Source organism: Pelobates fuscus, chromosome 2 (assembly GCF_036172605.1).
Source record: "Pelobates fuscus isolate aPelFus1 chromosome 2, aPelFus1.pri, whole genome shotgun sequence".
NCBI classification, from domain to species: Eukaryota; Metazoa; Chordata; class Amphibia; order Anura; family Pelobatidae; genus Pelobates; species Pelobates fuscus.
This window is the reverse complement of record NC_086318.1, coordinates 176,789,999-176,810,206: the sequence shown is the minus strand read 5'-3', so window position 1 is coordinate 176,810,206 and position 20,208 is coordinate 176,789,999. Positions and strand designations below refer to the sequence as shown.

At 38.1% G+C, this 20,208-nt stretch overlaps 1 protein-coding gene across 1 annotated transcript in view; it reads right to left on the bottom strand.

Annotated features, from left to right (window-relative positions):
• The window catches only part of LOC134586240 (collagen alpha-1(XIX) chain-like), a 209,227-nt gene that overhangs the window by 147,027 nt on the left and 41,992 nt on the right, over window positions 1–20,208 (bottom strand). Inside the window, exons 11-14 of the mRNA XM_063441733.1 lie at window positions 13,963–14,004; window positions 12,858–12,953; window positions 6,597–6,650; window positions 273–326 (exon numbers count right to left, since the gene is read on the bottom strand). Of these exons, the coding sequence (XP_063297803.1) occupies window positions 273–326; window positions 6,597–6,650; window positions 12,858–12,953; window positions 13,963–14,004 (246 nt within the window). The remainder of the gene's footprint in view (window positions 1–272; window positions 327–6,596; window positions 6,651–12,857; window positions 12,954–13,962; window positions 14,005–20,208) is intronic.

Sequence of the window (20,208 nt, the reverse complement as noted above, 5' to 3'; positions counted from 1 at the left end):
TGTGTGTGTGTGTTTATGTCCATGCATCTCAACATTTAAACTCATCTTATTACTAATAGGGAAGTTCCTGCATCAATATCATTCATATTTGGATGGCAGTGATAGGCTGAGCCCATCAGCTCAAATGTAGAGAAAGGTTAAGCTTTTCATTGACTTATAAAATGTTCGGTGAAATGGCACAGATCTGATGTTTCTTGATCATTCTATTATCCTCTAATTTCCAGAGAGCTTTTCTGAAGTATATGAAAACATAATATGTAAAATAATATTACCTGGTCACCTTTCTCTCCAGATAGACCTGGAAAGCCACGTTCACCTTTTACACCCTGGAAAAATAATATGTAAAAGCAAAAAAGAAAAAAATCAAACAACACAGCAATCTCTATATTTCATTTCAAGCTCTGATAACTGCATTGCTTCAAATGAACTGTACAATTCATTTTAGAAGCATGCAGAGTTCCCAGAGAATCTGTCATACAGTATTCATGCCCATAAAATCCCTGGACCAAAAATTATCTTGTTTTTCTTGTTTTATTATTATTTTTTTTTTAAATAATCCAAGTGCTTTATATTGTTTGCTACAGAGAACAGTAAATGTTTGAAAGTGAATGTTAAAATTCTGATCATAACGTTCAGTTTGAAAACAAGATAATATTGCACGCAGCATACTATGAGTTACCAGGTCCGGAATACAGATCTATATGATAAACATTGCCAGTGGAAAAGAAATGAAGAATTTGTACAGATGGGAATACAGAGCAAGAGATGGTCTTAAAGGTATCTTAAAGGGAGCTGTAATTTGCAAAGGGAAGTCAGTGTATAGATATATAGAAGGCGTATGCCTGAAATTGTGGGAGGGATTTTATGGCTATTTAAACCCAGCAAATCCCCTTACTCACCTGTCTGCGACGATTTCGGAAATTCGCTTTCATTTCCGTTTTTCACAGACCTCTGACGTCCATCTGCCGCAACGCTCGTGCACAGCCCGCCGGTTTTTCGTGAATATTTTCCATACGCTTGGAAACCATTCGTCGGTTCATCCAAACCGTAAGTCCGTTCGAGTACTCTTCATTCTAACTTACATTCCGTGCGCATATATCTTTCACCAGTATCCAATTCTCTCTTCAGCCAGTTCGTCTCAATTCACTGTTCGGCGTACACGTATATACATGTATCCCCTTTTTGTGGAGAGCCGTTGTGGTTCCGGGAAGTGTTTGCCTCGTACTACCCATGTTGCGGTTAATGTTTGCACCCCACCGTATGACTGAGGGCAGCTTAGGGTTAATATCCTAAAACCTTTAAGAGTAAAGCGCTCCCGGTTCAGGATGTGACTCGGCACTTACGCGACCAGTGATTAAGTGCAGCTGGGATAGGATTAAACGTTAGAAATGTTCAAACTCTCTTCTACATACAGCATCTCTCCGACGCCAAATATTTAAAATGAATAAAGCATGTTGTTTATTACATTTATGTTAAAGTGATAATATTTGATGGAATTATTATTCCACCTATTTGCCTGCAGGTTGGTAACTATCCCTGGACTTCTGTAGGTTCGCCTGCAAAAAGATTGTGACTTTATTTATCAAATTTGCCTTCTACCAGGTTTAATTTGAAAACCATAAAGACAGGATATTTTCTATGGATTTTGCACTCAGGAATTGCGATATTAAAGTAGACACACTAGGTGTTCTAACATGGAATGTGCCGATTCTATTTTAACCAGATCTGCCTTTAGTAGAAGGTTTTGAAGATTCTGTTGCAATGTTGTTATTTTAAATACTCATCTTTCACACATTTGGTCCTTAGTGAATAACCCCGTACAGTGTTCTCCACTCTTATTTTATTTTAAAGATGGCCTGGGGACGTCAAACCTCGCCCCCACATACACTTTGGGAGCACGATTGGTGGTACTAGGTTGACGATCCTCATAACTAAGAGATTTAAACACTCAGCATATTTCACTGTTTGGTCATTCGGGGGCTTATTAGTTAAACAGTGTGTTCATTTCGTCCCTAAACTTAGCTATCTGGCCCAGATTGTGCTAGGCGGTTGGCGGCTCTTATAAGCTTTGGAGGGGGGTCGCTGCAGATGCGGCCTGGCATGGGACTTGCTGGAAATCATATATATATATATATATATATCTTGTTTTCGTAGTAATTAGTTTTGTTTTAGTTTTTTGCTTTGTTTTACCATACTATCTGTATCACGCATTATATAGCCTCTGTCAATGCGGGTCATGGTACCCCACTGTGCTTTGTGAGGGCTATAGTATGACACCCTCGTAAGTGAACTTTCACAAGTTTTTCATACAAAAAAAAAAAAAATAAAATTTTTGCTACTATTATAATTATGTAATTATATTAATATATTATCCCTGACGTTCACGTACGCACACATACGCAAATATAAACACTGATATACAGATATACAGTGACACGCATTGGCGGTTACGGATATTTGCCTGCTCGCTTGGTTATGGCTGAATTTTTGGATAAACGGCTATTCTGACTCTCTTTAACCTGCTCGTCGTTGTGAGGGTCTTTGAAGCGCTGTATGTACGCAGCAAACGAGGCATTGTCTGTGCCAGCCCTAATTCGTCCTCAGTCAGTGCGGCAATTTGCGTTACGCGTGATACCCGGCGTACTCCTACGCAGACAAGCACATACGTTACTGGACAAATGCGTCTACTTTCATATTGCAGTTCTGGCAAGCGAGCCTCGGCTACGGCAGTACGCGTTTACCAATACTACGAACAGGATCTGCATATATTTCCATATAAATAAACGAATGATATACACGTCTATTCGTATTGCATTTCGAATCGTGGCCACGGTCAGGCACCACGGGCCCCGAGGGCCATTCATACGTTCATACATGCATTCTAGTTCACACGTCCCGACCATCCGGACCCCACATGCTCACCGGGCACTCCGGTTTCGGTCAAACCATACGATCCCAACTCTTTGCTACCCACGTTTCGTTCTGTAGTATGTCATCTCTCACTAACTACCCTTCCATCTTAGTTAGCAACTGCTGGCTGTTAGGTTCCTAGGTGTCCACTAGTTGTTATTCTCCCCGGCTTCTTCGCCATAGGTTAGTGGTCCCGCGAGGCCAACTCCCATCCTCATACTCGGAGGTACTACGCCCCTCGGGCCAAATCATAGTTAGTCGCCTCGCTTTGTGGCATAGAGAGGGCCTCACCTGTCACTCCCATTCTATCTTATGTTTAACTGTCACCGAGAGGCCGTCACCCCGCCACCTCATTCAGTGGCCATGCTACCCCCTCAGGCCAACGCATAGATAGAGCCTCTCAAGCCGCTTGGCAACTAGCAGGGCCTCACCCGTCACCAACCTAGTGTAATCGTTTCGCCGCATCGCGGCACTAGCTAGTCAGCCAGCACGCACGCACTCACGCTCGCGCTCCTAGTAAGCTGGGGGGGGGGGGGCGGACCACCCCAGACCCGTCAAGCATAGTCACTATGTTTTAGATCCCTTAACCGCTTCAGGTATTCCGGCGCTTTATTTCCCGCCTTCGTTTCGATCGTGCGTTACATACTCCTACATTGATGCAAAACGGTATTTCAGAACTATCGTGCTCGGCTACTCCGGTGCTTTCAATACGTTATCTCTTACGGGCATGGGTCTGCTAGACGCTTAGTGCTTGCTGTTCGAGGATACCTATATATATTTATATATACATATATATGTTTCCCCAACCTGTCGCTCACTGGCGATCCTTAGGTTCCACGTACACTACGTGCCCAGACCAAGCTTGGAGACTCCGAGACCAGCGGTTCCTCCAAAAACTCGTTTCAGGCATTTCTTGCTTATGTTCAGTCGAGTCGGTATGTTGGGTCTCACGTTGCCCTCCGCGTTGCACGTCGTACAGATTTGGCCTCGTATCGGACCATCGTCGGGTCCTCCAGGCGCCGTCGTGACGTACAGTGACTGCTTCCGGACTCATGTATCGCGGATATACCGTTTATTTCTTTGCAATGTTTTGGGGACACTTTGGTACATTGGGTTCCCAATAACCGTTTGTCGACTCATTCTATCACTCAATTTTCACGTCGGCGTCGCTTATACAAGCAATGCAGGATAAGCTTAACGATCTGATGGGACCGGGTGAACAGTATTCCCACTTGTTTCATATCGAACATCGAGGCATCACTCCGCCTCCATTTTTTGGCCAAACAAATACCATTCGAATCCTTAATCTACTAATTAGGGACTTGTCTGCACGCCTGACATTCTCAGGGTCCTCCATGCGCAGTCAATTCATTTGTCACGCATTTGTCGTTGTTCACGCTTCTCTTTATGTAAGCTTAAGTAGTCCATCGGGAGTTACTTTCAGTCATGCTGGATGTTTTAATTTAAGGCGCAACACCTTATGCATCCTGTCGTACAATCTTTCACGATCTCATGCCTACCAAGTAACTGCTATAGGGTACTTGCTATACGAACACATATCGTCTTCAAATTTTGTCAAAGCTCCTCTTCAGGTTCCTCTCTCGTGCAAACATTTCCCTACGGTGGGTCACGGTTTTGCATTCTATTCTTCGATTCACGTCACGGCAGTTTCTTCAGGCACCTGTTACAGTCCTTTCGCTTTGGTTTAATGCAGGTAATCGCACGTGCTCGGTCAGGTTAACGCTTTTCCACAAGAGGTTAATACCCTGCCGCGCTTAGATGGTACAAGTCCACATGGCCTAAATCGTAGGTAGGGCTTCTCTCAAACACAGGGCTACTGGCACGGCCTCAACTCTTACGGGATAGTCCTTATCTTCACCTATTGGTTCCCATTAGCTAGCAGCTCTACTACACGAGAAAGCTCTATGAGCTTCTGAGTTTTGCAGAATTTAAACCTATTACGTTTCCTTCCTCCTCACAGCATGCTACAAGAACTAGCTCCAGGTATCGTATTATCTTTAATAAACGCTAACCCTGACGTCTCAAGTTCCCCTGCAGTTTCCTCCGCTTTAGCCACTTCCGAAGTCCTGAAGTCGGACCTTGCTTAAACGTAACGGTTGAGATAAAAGAACACGCAGTCCAGATTTCCTCTGCAGGTCAAAAAAGGTATCAATCATGCCTGTAGTTAGAGTCTATGCAGGTAAGATTTGTCCACTAATACTAAGCAAACGTACTCTACGGCTTACGATATGTGTAAGTATTGTATGTGGTTCAAGATGCTAAATGCGTTCCGATTATAATGGTTGCTCGTACAATTTTTGCCACATCTCTCAAACAGTTCACGCTATACATTCGCTCCTTGTTTGTTAGTCTTGGCCTCAATCCGAAGTTCCTTCTCGGTACATTCATTCCGTGTTAAGGCCGCCACAGCAGCCTCAAGTCATCCAGTTCCAACTCATCTTGTAGAGAAGATGGGTCGCTGGTAGTCCTCGGCATACAACCAGGTTCATTCCAAATCCAGAAAGAAATCAGGCTCACTTTCTATAATATGTCTAAATGTTTTGTTATGTTTAATAAATGTCACACACTTTTTGGCCCTCTTTTGCAGGCCTAACCTCACGTCGGTTTCGGCACACCTCAACCGACTTTCATATATTAAAATTACACACAGTTTAATGTGCGCCCCTTCCATAATCCCGTACACAAATAGAAGGCGTATGCCTGAAATTGTGGGAGGGATTTTATGGATATTTAAACCCAGCAAATCCCCTTACTCACCTGTCTGCGACGATTTCGGAAATTCCCTCCCACCACACCCTCTTCATATATCACTATACCTGGGTGGGCCCTCTTTTGCAGGCCTAACCTCACGTCGGTTTCGGCACACCTCAACCGACTTTCATATATTAAAATTACACACAGTTTAATGTGCGCCCCTTCCATAATCCCGTACACAACTATAGATAATATATTTTTTAACTATCATGATCAGTAAATTTTCACAGCCAATTAAATGAAAACATTTAAATAAACATTTTAAAGGAATACTAGCGTTAAGAATACAAGCATGTATTCCTAATGCTATAGTTGTTTAGGTTCCTCACCTCTGTTGGGTGATTAAAGTGTTAAACATCCTTCACCTCTTTTAGCACCGCTACCCAGTGTCCTCCTTCTGTGACTTCATGGATATGGTCCGACCTAAAGTGCATTCAAGTGCCGTGCGCGCATTCAAGCTTCCCCATAGGAAAGCACTGAATCAGTGCTTTACTTTACAGAACATAGATGGTGTTAAACATCCTAATGCAAAGTTTAAGTAAAACCTCACATGGGGCCCGGAAGTGCCACTAGGGGCCCGGAAGTGCCACTAGTGGCAGTCTGGAAGATAGCCACTAGAGGTGGATTTAACTAGACAGACAGATGAAGTGGTCTAGGTGCCAATAATGTCCCTTCAAATAACAAGTAAACATATACTGAATGTTTGACAGCTCAGATATCATCTGTAAAAGAATGGCACAGTCAGGCCTCAAAATTTCAGAATTAGTTGGGTTTTTTTTTTACGTAAATTCTGTGGTGTTTCATAACATTACATTGAATGATATGGATGGATTGCGGTGTTTATAACTATATGATAATAATTATTATTTATAATAATATTTATTTAGTTAGTACTCACTTCATTAGCTTACCTTTGGTCCTTCTTTGCCAGGAATTCCCATTGGTCCTCTCGAGCCAGGATCCCCCTAATACATACAGATAGAAAAGGATAGTTAGTGATCAATGACAAACACATCAACTGGTTACAGTGACACTTAAACATATTGCTTTTCTCTTCCTGCCCAAAGCTGCTTCTTTTTCATAGCAGAGATTTTCTGATTTAGTTCAAGAATTTTTTTTTTTTAAACTGGCTACATATGAGCCTGATTCTCTTCGCAAAATAATGGTTTACTCTGCTTAATGAATAGCATTTTCCCCACAGACTTTAATGGTGAAATTGCTGTTCAGCAATTAGACTAAACACTTACTTTTCAAAGAATATCCAGCCCTATGTTTCTGTAATGATCTTACTGCATCAAAGTCATCCTCAGGATGGTTTGCAAAGTCAGGATTTAACCTGCAGTGGCTTCACCTAGAACAATCGTTCAGCTCACCACTACATACAAGTGGATAGTTACTAAATGGTTGTCTATGTTTTACACATTCTACAATTCTATGGCTATGGGAAAGATTTTGTTAGTCTCAGATTGACCAATGAGATACCATATTCTGATTTCATTGATATGGTTTTACTGTGTACTTGGGGTCTTAAAGGGAGACTATAGTCACCCAAACCACTTCAGCTCATTAAAGTGGTCTGAGTGCAGTGTCCCAGGCCCACTTAGTCCTGCAATTGAAATCATTGCAGAAACCAGATTACACTCCAATAATTACACTGCAGGACTAAAACTGCTTCTAGTCTGTCTGTCAATCAGACAGCAACCTAAAGCAATTGCTGGATGCTAACTGACTTTTGGTTGCGTAACTGATGCTGGACATCGTCACACTCTGCTAGAGGACATTCAGCACCAGAAAAATCCCCGTAGGAAGGAAATGATAATCCCGTTGGATAACCTCAGGAGCTGGAGCGCCGTCAGCACTGGAAGCAGGTAAATAACTAAAGGGCTTTTTAATGCTAGAGGGTGCAAGGGTGGGACATACAGATCTGCATGTCTTAAGACTATAAAATCTCTTTAAGCGCTCTGCGTTGGAGCATAAAAATATAAAATAATGATTTGCTATCATAAACAGAATAACTAATACATTGTGGTCTGCATTTATCAAACCAAGTCTGAGCTCAAGATAAGGCCAACACACTAACTGAATTTAGGAAAAAAAAATTGTAGACAACTACATCACGAGTTGCTAACAATGTCAAATACTCCTCACAAAAGCACATCTGTGGAATCTTTTAGAGATCCATGAAGATAAATATGGTTCTGACACATCTGCATGTGCTTTCATGATGTTGTCCATTAATACAATTACAATTATTTAGAATTTACAAGAATTTAAATTTTCAAATAATGGAAAAAAAATAATTCCATTTTCTATTACACGTTTCCTCTGGCATAAGTCAATATCTGCTTAGCATTATTTTCTTAGTGGTATTCATAAAATAAAACTGTGTTCAACACCAGATATCATAGCAATATGACTTCATTAAAACTCAAACACGTTGTATCGTGACACTAAAGCTAAGTTAGAAAAAACAATAATGTATCCCACTCAAGCCTCCCCCCCATATAGCATCCCACCACAACATGTTATTGGGCTTTGCAGTCATTGTATGCATTCTATGACAAGGAGTGGAATTAATTGACTGCAAAACTATTCAGTCATAAAATCTGTCTTATTGAGAAACTTCAATACGTTTCAGTGGGTAGCATTTTACAGTTGTTATGCTGCTTTTGTCACCAAATTAATTGATTTTTTTCCCCCCGCTGGCGATTGATGTACAGAAACACCAGATGAATGGTAACATGCAAGAGCACGTTCACAAGTGTCCAAACTGTGGAGAAAACATTTGTCTCCAAATTATTTATTTCATTCACACTTATGCTAATTCTTACAACATCAAAACTCATGTAATTGCTCCTCAGAAAAAGATGTTTGCTTATTGAAGTGCTCAACCCCACATAATGAATCAATACATGAATTATGCAGTAGGAGGTAGATTAGAGCTTACCCCTTGCTATAAATTATAATATATTGATTTTATACATTACAAATCTAGTTTTTCAGCTTCATTTTGCTGTAATGAAAAAGTAACTTATTATTACTATATGTATCTTTGCATATTACTTTAGTTTAAAATATATGGAGCCTCTGTATGACAACCCTGAACATATTTTAGTTTAAATCGTATTCTAATCAGTGCATATCACAAGTGAATTGCTCGCCAAGAGGTTGATTAACCTCAGACCTGGGTGGCAGAAACTAAAGGAAGAAAATGTATCAGTTTCTTTGCTCCCACGCAATGACGGCACTGCAAGGTGTGTTGCTGTGCCTTACACATCTGTTTAAATAAGTATCACAGGACCAGTGGTTAATACACGGCCATCCAGCGACATCAATCGCCTTTCATTAAACATGCATTCAGATCATAATGGTAATATATGTTTTAGCCCGCTAGGGCAGGATGTAAAGGTATAAGGTGAACCCCTGATTACATTGCATGGTGAACTCCTGACTGCTAATGAAGACTCTTGCCTGCTAGTGGCTAGTAGACACCAAGGATATTAGAAATCTAGATCTCTTTACCACCAGAATAACCAAGTAGTTGGAGAAGGCCAAAAACTATGTTGCCACCCTACAGACTCATGTAGCATGTAGGTTGTAGGGTCAAAACGATCAACACACCAAGTGAATCTAATCAGTGTTAGTTCACTGCAGTCCAGCCAGCACTAGAACTGGCACAGGGCATAACCTTAGCAAATGGCATTATTTTATTAATCTAGTTCTGTATATACAGATCCAGAGAATCTAGTGGGAATCAAGTGATATGTACAAAAATAAACACAGTTGCTCAGTCTTCTCATTAATTGATCAACAGCGTAGATAACCCTCCATCTCTTTTTGTATGAGTTATATTCTGGTTTTATTGGTATATTATACTAATGACAGATTACCTCCATAAAGGTATCTTAATTATTTCAAGGCGATTAAACTGTCACTCTTATATTAAGGCTTTGATAATATTGTTCAGATTCGCGAGATAATTCTCCAATTTATAGTTGCCTCATCTCCCACTGGCTATACCCAAATGTATACACACATAAGGGCCCTTGTCTTCAGTATAGGTATCTATTTCAGTATTTGACCTCTTATATTCCCCCCCCCCTATATACAGAAATAACTCATACAAAAAATAGGGGGGGGAATATAAGAGGTCAAATACTGAAATAGATACCTATACTGAAGACAAGGGCCCTTATGTGTGTATACATTTGGGTATAGCCAGTGGGAGATGAGGCAACTATAAATTGGAGAATTATCTCGCGAATCTGAACAATATCATCAAAGCCTAAATATAAGAGTGACAGTTTAATCGCCTTGAAATAATTAAGATACCTTTATGGAGTTAATCTGTCATTAGTATAATATACCAATAAAACCAGAATATAGAGACCCTTTATTGACATTCATATTTACCGGTTCTATTAGGTGAATAAACTTCTAGGAAATAGTTTGTTACAATGAGAAATTATGTAAATACTTTGTTTCTTTTTTGTATTTATTGCTTGACACTCACTAGATTCTATGGCTTTATGTATACAGATCTGGATTTATAAACTCTATTCATCACGATTTTACAAAATTTGCTTCAAACTTTGCTTACAATACATGCCATGTTACATTTGAGGCTCTATTCATTAAACAATCAATGGCAACTGGACAGCAGACTATGCTATTTAGTTGTCACGATTCAGCTGTTTTAACCCGTTAATGGTGACACAACATACCATGTTTGCTCACAAACAACCGAATTGTAACCCAAATGTGTTTAATTGGTTGGTCCAATTTCTCTGATACTGACTCGGGGAATTGCACATAAACCTTTCTGCATATCTAATGGTAATTGACCTCAAACCCACCTTAACACTATAAAGTGTCCCTCTGGAATAAGACTATTGTCTGGTCTTCCCACGGGGGCTGGAAGGGTTAAAAATCCCTTTAAATACTTACCACTTTCCAGTGCCAAGGTCCCTCGACCCTGGCTCTGACTTCTCAGTGTAAATGCAGGAAGCGCCTCTAGTGGCTGTCTGAGGGACAGCCACTAGAGGCAGTCTTAACCCTGCCATATAAACACTATGACAGGGATAGGCAACCTTTGGCATTCCAGTTCTTGTGAACTACATCCCCCTATTGCTCTTACACCCATAATGCTGGCAAAGCATCATGGGAGGTGTAGTATAAAAAAAACAGCAGTGCCAAAAGTTGCCTATGCCTGTTCTATAAAGCATGAGTTTAGTGACGCTTAGCCCATAATAAGGATATTTTTCAAAAATCCTAATTTATGCATGCTTTTCAGATGTATACTGTACATCTTTTCACATTTCTTGTACCATATGCTGTGGATATGTGGTAGATTGACAAACTAAGTTTTCCATAATGCCAGTTACCAGTAGAATTTTGATTTCCTATCACTTTATTGTAGGGCAGGTTTGACAGTTAGAGATTAACATTGTCATGCTGTAAATGATAAAAGTAACAGGATATTTTCAGTACGTCTTCAAATAGGAGATTTCACTTTGCAGCAGATGTATTTTTCAAATATTTGAATTTCCCTATATGTAGTATGGTTTTATAAAAGAAACATGTAGTACAATTTAAAAAAGTACCAAAAACTGGTTTGCATTATAGACACAAATATTAAAGAGACAGGAAAACTTCAATTCAGCTTATATAATTGAACAGATTGACATTCAAAACACATTTAAATGTAAGGAAATCTTCAGTTTTATAGCAGATTGTGTGCATCTGTGTGTGCATGTATGTGTGTATCTGTGTGTCAGTGTATATCTGTTTGTATGTGTGTATCTGTCTGTTATTGTGTATCTGTGTTTGCAGTGTGGATCTGTTTGTATAAGTGTATGTGTCAGTGTGTATGTGTGTGTACCAGTGTGTCAGTGTGTATCTTTGAGTATATGCGTATATGTCTGTGCCTGCGTGTATGTGTAGGTATATGTATGTATGTGTGCCTGTTTGTGTATTTGCCTGTGTAGGTATATGTTTGTATCTGTGTGTGTGTGTATGGGCCAGTGTGTGTGTATGGGTAGGTATGTGTGTATCTGTGTGAGTGACAGGCTCCCTTGATAAAGGCATTCTGCCGAAACATTAGGGGTGTATTGGTTGACTCTTGTCCTTCTTCTCACTAGCTGTCTTGTATACTCATATATCATTTTTTATGCATTATGGAGTTTGCTTGTATGCAACTTAAGAACTTATAGATATTGCATTGTATTCTTTATTGGACATTTATTGTCTTTTTTATGCATTGATACTGTTTATGAGAGCCTATTATTTTGACCCATGTAATAAACATCTTTTTCTATATACTTTTGTGGTTGTGCTCCTTGTTCAAGCAGTAAATGTATCTGTGTGAGTGCCAGTGTATGTGTCTGTGACGGTATATGTTTGTATCTCTCTCTGTGCCAATATGTGTAGGTGTGTGTATGTGTCTGAGTAGGTATATGCATGTATCTGTGTGTCATTGTGGGTACATGTGTGTATCTGTGTGTTTGTATGATTCTGTGTCACTGTGTGTGGCTGTATTTGTATACATGTGCATACACCTCAGCATTCAAATATCAAAACTACATACAAACATCAAAACTACTATCAAATGCCAATACTACATGCAATCAAACACCAACAGTATATGCAAACACACCCCTGCAATCAAATGCTACCGCTACGTATAAACTCAACCAGTGTTAAAACACCAACATTATATACAGATACCAAAACTACATACAAACACACCCCTGTATTAAAACACCCCTGTATTGCACACATACACCACTGCTGTGACAACAGTACATATTAACACACAACTGCTTTTTGGTTCTATAGCATTACATTTGGTGCCCAAAAAGTAGATTTCTAGCTGATGAAAAAGTGCCAAACTTCAATCCCAGATCATACAAATGATATATTGTTACATGTGGTAATATTATTATAAAACCTAACCAAACCTTATGATATTCACTGTGTGCACGCCAAATATATAACCTTCTCTGCATTTTATAAAATTTTTATTAAATTTTTAACATTAACATTATAGAAAGTAAAGATTTTTCTTTACGAAAAACCCAATGTTACAGTTTCTCAGTTTCCTCTAATACCAAATATATTGTGTTGCAGTTTGACTGAATATAAATAATTTTCTCCGAATTACAAAAACATACCTTCATACCATCATGACCAGGAATTCCTGTTGCACCTCGTTCTCCTTTGATACCGGTGCTGCCAGGACCCCCAATATGGCAATGGCTGCACACATTCTACCGGAAAAATTGCATATGTTTAGGCAACGGTGAGTATTTTGACTGATTAACATTATAGAATTCCACAGTTATTGCTTAATTATCTACTAATATTGCCTATGGGCAAGTTTTAGAGAAGTTTATCAGGGGAAGTATTGTCATAAAATTGCAAAAGACACAAATCTTTATGAAATGCTGAGATTGCCTGTGCTGGGTTTTCATTGAAATTCCAACCCAGTGAAAAGATAAGGGACTACTTTGTCTCAGTATTTTTCCTACGCCTGACAAAGCTTAACACACGGCAGAGCTACTGCTGTCAAGCCTTGCCATTTCACATAGCCATCACTAGTGATGGCTGTAGGAAAATGAATTTCTTTCTATGAAGGATCTCACGGTCTCTCATGATTCTTCAGAGATCTTAATGCTGTACTCTAGCGCATGCACGAGCGTACAGCGCTGACATCAGCTCGTGGCAGCTGAAGAGTCAGGTTCAGGTAAGTAAATCTCACCTTTCCCTGCCCCATTCGGCCACCAGACCCTAAGAGCCGTTTTAATGCTGCGTTCACCCGAGTGCTTGCCTTTCTTTTCAGTATCCATCCTTCTTATCCCTGTTACATTGCAATTAAAAAATGTGAGAGGGGCCTGACCAAGTCCATCACTGATGATGGAATAAACAGTACAATTCTATCACAAAATTTGTTTTGGGATTGCTAAGTCTTCACTGAATTTGTTCACACTGAGTATTCTTGCAAACCATGAATCCCTTGATGCCCTCATCATCTCAAACTTGTTCCACAAATGTGACAGTGAGTTCAGTGAATTCCAATGTCCAATGGAACAGGAGATTCACATAATAAATGTGCAGCCCACACATCTTCATCTGCACTTTATTAAATTCTCGTCACAAAAAAATTCAATCAAACGGTTGTCCAGTATTAGAAAGGTTTACCTAACAAAATGGCTGACTGGCTGAAAGAGAGAGAGATGGAGCACGAGGTCTGTGTGTGCACATAATACATGTATGTACCTTAAGAATAGCGCCAATATCACCCAGGAGTGGAAGGGCAATCTAGAATAATAATATGAAATATTAGTATAAACATTTAACTCTTCATAGGGCAGTAAAGATATCCATGGCTGAAAGCAAAAATTAATGTGATCACCTTAAAACGTACAGTCAATCAACTAAATGCAATATTTTCATTTGATTTCTTCTCAGTTTTTAGAATGATTGCCAGCTATAGTCTAAAGGTTTCGAAACATAGATTACAATTCAAAATACTACTATCAACATTAAAATGCAAAATGTGACTCAAGCACTTTCCGTATAAATAAATAAATTGCATAAACAAAATTAAATTGAAAATTAATTGTTTATCAATGTGTCAACTTTTTAATTTCTTGCTTGAATCGAAGTTAGTAAGGCAGTAAATTTGTTTTACTACTGCCTTTATTAACAAGTGACCTGTTCGCCAATGGATCCATTATTTCAGCTCACTAAATAAACTATATTAATAATTAAATATTACTGGGCAGTAATGTTGGGCCTTTTGTAATAATCAATGACAGATTAGATTAGTGAATGCCCAAGCTCCATGGGCAGAGTTATGTCCAAAGTTATGGTTGTTCATTTATAGATAAGGGCATTTGGTAACATTTGCAATTTAAAAATCTACACTGTATTCATATAAGGGGTATGACATAAGTTAAGGTCTAAGGTAATGATAACCTGCGATAATGTTGGGAGTCATATAATTATGCTATAATATATAGTCATTACACAATATTTTCTGTTAAGATGCCTTCACTTCCTCACTCTCCTCCGCTTTGATATAATTAACTACATAGGAGACTGGTAATTCTATATGTTATATCTCTGACGGATAATTGAAGGTGGCATATTGGAGATATATAAGAATGGTATAAAGCACTAATATAATTTTTTTTTTTTCTTCACATATTTTGTATTAACACTGTTTGGAATAGGTATAGCAAGATATTATTAGTACACTTCTCCAAATAGGAAGTTTGACATTAAGGAACTTTCTAGAGACTCTACATTTTGTACCTTGTAGCAACATAAGCTTTGGTCACAATAGTTACGATTAGATATTATTTAGCAGTAATAAGAATGGAAGTAAATTATCTTTACACGAGTGATAGTACAATTTCATAGTATGGGTCTATTCACTTATGATATAACTGTGGTTATTATGTGGGCTTTAAAGGGGTAAAGGAGTGAAGAGATTTGGTAATAGTAAGACAATATATAAGAGGTAAAGCTGATCTAGATAACAATAGATAGGGGTAGTCGGACTATGTGTATATATATATATATCAAGGAAATAGGTAGACAGAATGACTAAGGGAGGGGAAAGGAGAGGAAGGACTCGTATTATCATACTTAAGAGTTGGAGAAATATGCTGAACAGAATTAGAATAGTAACTATTGGAATATTTTTTTTTTCCTTTTTTTTTTAACCAACGCGATCCATTATCCCAGACAAAACTAACTGATCCATTGAAGGTTATAGTGTTAAATAAAGGGTGGATATTTGGAATACTGTTTGGGTTTTGATGAGGTCTGGAGAATTTCCTTTTCTTGTCAGTGTGTTTATTTTTTATTTTTAATTTCTTCTACATCTATAGGCAGGTCTGGTTCAGGTAGATATAAATATACAGGTCTCCTTATCTTGCTTCTTTCACGATATACGTTTCATATTCCATATTATATCTTGGAATTACAATGACTGAGGGAAGGGAGAGGAGAGGGAAATTAGTTTTATTATAATGGATAGCTGTAAAATACAACAAGTAGTGTCAGATTAGTAATATATTGGGTTATGGCTTTAGGGGTTAGGGTGGTCATGCATTCTAGTCAAAGTTGACAGTATTGTGGATTGACATAGATCGATTTTGGGCTAGAAACTCAGAATGCCGTCTGGTCTCTGAAGAGTTTGGAGGCCTTCCTCCTCTCGCTAGGGTCTCTATTCCTGCAATTATAGGCAGGTCTTGTTCAGGGGGCTTCTTATATATGTATGTATCTATATATATATACGTTTCCCCACTGGATTACCAAGAGGGGGTTTGTTCCCTCTCTTGAAGTATTTTTTATGTTTTTTGTACTTTATATTGTAAATTTGTATTTTTTTTGTTTTTGTTTTTTCTTTTGTTTTTGTTTTTTCCTTTTTCCTTTTCTGAGACTCGATTTGGGGGGTAACCAGGACAATAGGCGTTATGATGGCACTTAATGTGATATCATGGAATGTCCAGGGTTTGAATTCACCACAGAAAAGGGGAGCGGTCTATAAACTTCTAAATGAAAACGATATTGACATTGCTTTTATTCAGGAGACACACTGGATTAATCCCCCAGAGAGACTCTGGAAGTTTAAGAAATTCCCGTTGATATTTTCTTCTAATATGGAGGGAAAAAAAAAAAAAAGAGGCACGGCTATCATAATCTCTAGCAGAACTAATTTTGAAATGATACATCTAACTGGGGATTCAATGGGAAGATACGTAATACTTATTGCAAAAATTAATGGTATTATATATACTTTGGTTAATATTTACGCACCAAATTCGTGCCCAGGGGACTTTTTGGATAAACTTATGGAAAAGGTTGATGAACTAGCATGTGGTAACATCATAATTGGGGGAGACTTCAATTGTGTATTGGACCCAGCACGGGATAAAAGCCATAAAAATGTTAGAGATTATAAATCTGTAAATACCTATGTTTCAGATCTTTCTAAATTTCTAGATAGGAACTCTCTATTTGACTGTTGGAGGACTTTGAATCCTAGTGAGAGAGACTATACCTTTTTTTCGAATGTCCATCAGACCTATTCTCGAATTGATATGTTTCTGGTGAAAGCCGGGTTTCTAAGTTCTATTATTAAATCCAATATTGGATCCATAGTTGTATCAGATCATGCACCAGTATTCATTAAGGTTAAGCTAAAAGGTGGTCTTAGACCAAGGACAAGGTGGAGACTTAACGAAAGCCTCCTGAAATCAGAGTGCAACATTGACCTTTTGTCATCCGAAATTGAAAACTTTTTGATTACCAACGATAATGGGGAAGTTTCTACGGCTATGGTATGGTGTACCCTTAAAAGCTATATAAGGGGACTATTGATTAAACTTGGCTCTGAATCTAAAAGGAAGAAGGCAGAATCTCTGCAAGAGTTAAGAATAAAATTGGCAAATCAGGAACGTTTAAATAAAGATATGATGAATAAAGACTTAATCAAAGAAATAGCTAAATTAAGGGAAACTATTAAAGAGAGAATTTACGATATGGTCAATAAAAATATACTATTCCTTAAACAAAGATGGTACCATAACAATAACAAAATAAACAAAGACCTTTCTAATAAAATTAAAAATAACCTCAAAGATAAATCTATAAAAAAAATTGTCTTAGGTGATAAACATTTAGTGTCACCAAAGGATATTGTAAATGCATTTGCGGAATTTTACAAATCCTTATATAACCTGGAGGAGGTAGGGAAGAGCAGAGAGGAAATGGATACATTTCTGAGTAGTCTTAGATTACCAAAAATTAACCATAGAAAGTTGGAAATGCTGAATGCCCCATTTTCACTATCAGAAATAAACGAAGCAATAGGTAAGTTAAAATTGAACAAGGCCCCAGGCCCAGATGGCTTTTCAACAATGTTTTATAAAACCTTTTCTAGACTCATTTCCCCTATTCTTTTAGAGATGTTCACGAAGGTGTCTGCGGATACCCCCTTCCCAAATGAGATGTTATTGGCTTCAATTATTCCAATACCCAAAGAAGGGAAAGACCCAACACTTATTACTAACTATAGACCTATATCTCTTATTAATTTGGATATAAAGTTATTCTCTCAAATCTTGTCCAATCGATTTAAAGAGGTAATTGGAGAACTGATTGATGTTGATCAGTCTGGATTTGTGCGAGGGAGAGGTACTACAGATAATACACGTAGAATATTTAATTTAATACATAGAATAAATGAGCATAAATGGGGATCTGTCATTATGGCCCTCGATGCTGAGAAGGCCTTTGACAGAGTCAATTGGAGATTCCTCGACTCTGTCATGGGCCAATTCGGCTTAGAGGGTCAGTTTAGACAAAAAACTATGTTGTTATATAGGAGCTCTACAGCTAAAATAATTAATTCTTTCGTTGAGTCGGACCATTTTGAGGTCAAAAATGGTACTAGACAGGGTTGCCCTTTGGCTCCCCTGCTATATATTCTTACAATTGAACCCTTGGCCACCTTGATCAGACAGGATAATAATATAAGGGGGGTTAAGTCTCTTAATGGGGAAACCAAGGTTTCCCTTTTTGCAGATGATGTACTCCTTACCTTGACGGATCCGATGGTCTCAATTCCATCGGTATTGGATGTTATATCCATCTATAGTAGTTTCTCAAACTATAAGGTCAATATGAAAAAAACTCAAATCTTAGCCTCTTTTTTATCTGAGGCTCAGAAAGATCATCTGACTGCACATTTCCAAATCCTATGGGCAAAAGACACTATTGGTTATTTGGGGATTAAAATATCTTTTGATATAGAGAGGACGATACAAACAAATTACGATAAATTACTAAAAGACTTGCAACAATTGGTAGACAAATGGAGGAAGATTGAGTCCTCATGGATAGGAAGATTAAATATGATCAAGGCATTCCTGATACCTAAACTTGTTTATTATCTTAGGGCAATTCCTTATAGACTGGGGAAAGGTATCCTTAATCGTTTTCAAATCATGATTTCCAAATGTATTTGGGCAAATAAACCACCTAGGATAGCTTTTGACACTCTTCGAAGGAGCTATCAGAAGGGAGGAATAGCATTTCCAGATGTAGATAAAATCCATGAAGCATGTATGGCGACTCATCTTTTACAGTGGCTAGACATGGAACAGGGATATAAATCGTGGCTTACTTTAGAACAGGAGGATAGCCCTAGATATAAACTGTTTGTTCTCTTTTGGATGGGTATGTTGAATTTGGGTGATCTGGATACCAAGTATCTTTCGAATCGTATATTGGTAGATATGATCAATACCTCCAAAATCCTAAATAAAAAATTGAAGCTAGAAGATAAATTATTATATAGGGTTCCATTAGTGGTCCTACAATATACAATGGATAATATAAATGTCCAATCTTGGACACACCTAGGTATAGTGAAGATCTCGGATTTGTGGGATGGACTTAAACCCATCCCATTTACACAATTGCAAGAAAAGTATAATCTTCCCCCTAGAGATCTCTTTCAATATCTAAGGATTAAGAATTTTCTATTATCTAGGACCATACTTAAGGACCACAATGTTAATCCCCTTATTGTATTATATAAAAAGAAGGGAGGGATCTCTAGATTTACTAAATTGCTAGAATCAATGGAACAAGATTCTCATGCTACCTCTTTTGTTAAATGGGAACAAGATATTGGGGAATCCTTTCCACTTTTGGAATGGACCAATGCTACACTCCTAGTTAAGCATTGTATACATAGCGTCTCTCTCTATGAAACACACTTAAAGATAATATATAGGTGGTACATGGTACCGGCTAGATTATATAAAATATCATCTGTATATTCTAGGAACTGTTGGAGATGTGGAAACGAGGAGGGTACTATATATCACATATGGTGGGAGTGTCGGGGTCTTAATAATATAAAAATTCAAATGCTTGGCTTTATTAATTCTATTTTTAGGGAGATAAAAGAAATTAGCCCTCAACTCTTTCTCTTTAATATTGGTTTCCCTTCGCAAGATAAATATCAAAAATACCTTTTGACCCATATATTTTTTGCCATTAAAATATGTATAGCTAGGGCCTGGAAATCCCATTAATATGGCATAATATTATGGAGCAAATAGATTATCAGTACAGGATGGAATCAAACCCCTTTTTTGGTACTAGAGATGTGGCCAAACTATGGTCACCCTGGACAAATAAACAGAATATATGATAACGGATTGTGCTTCCCCCATATCGAGTCTCAGAGAACGTAATATATTTGTAGTCTAAATTATTATTATTTTTTTTTTTTTTTATGTTTATCAATATAACAGCTATACCATGGAAATTCTTGGTGCGAATTCCATCAGATAGCGGTTGGCAGTGGACAAATGTAGCGCGATTGCAATATACATATGTGTATGATGGTTTTCAATGGAACACTGCACTTTCTTTGTGGAAACCTTCGGTGTTTAATTCTACATAGTGTCTATATTGCAATATATTGCCAGCATA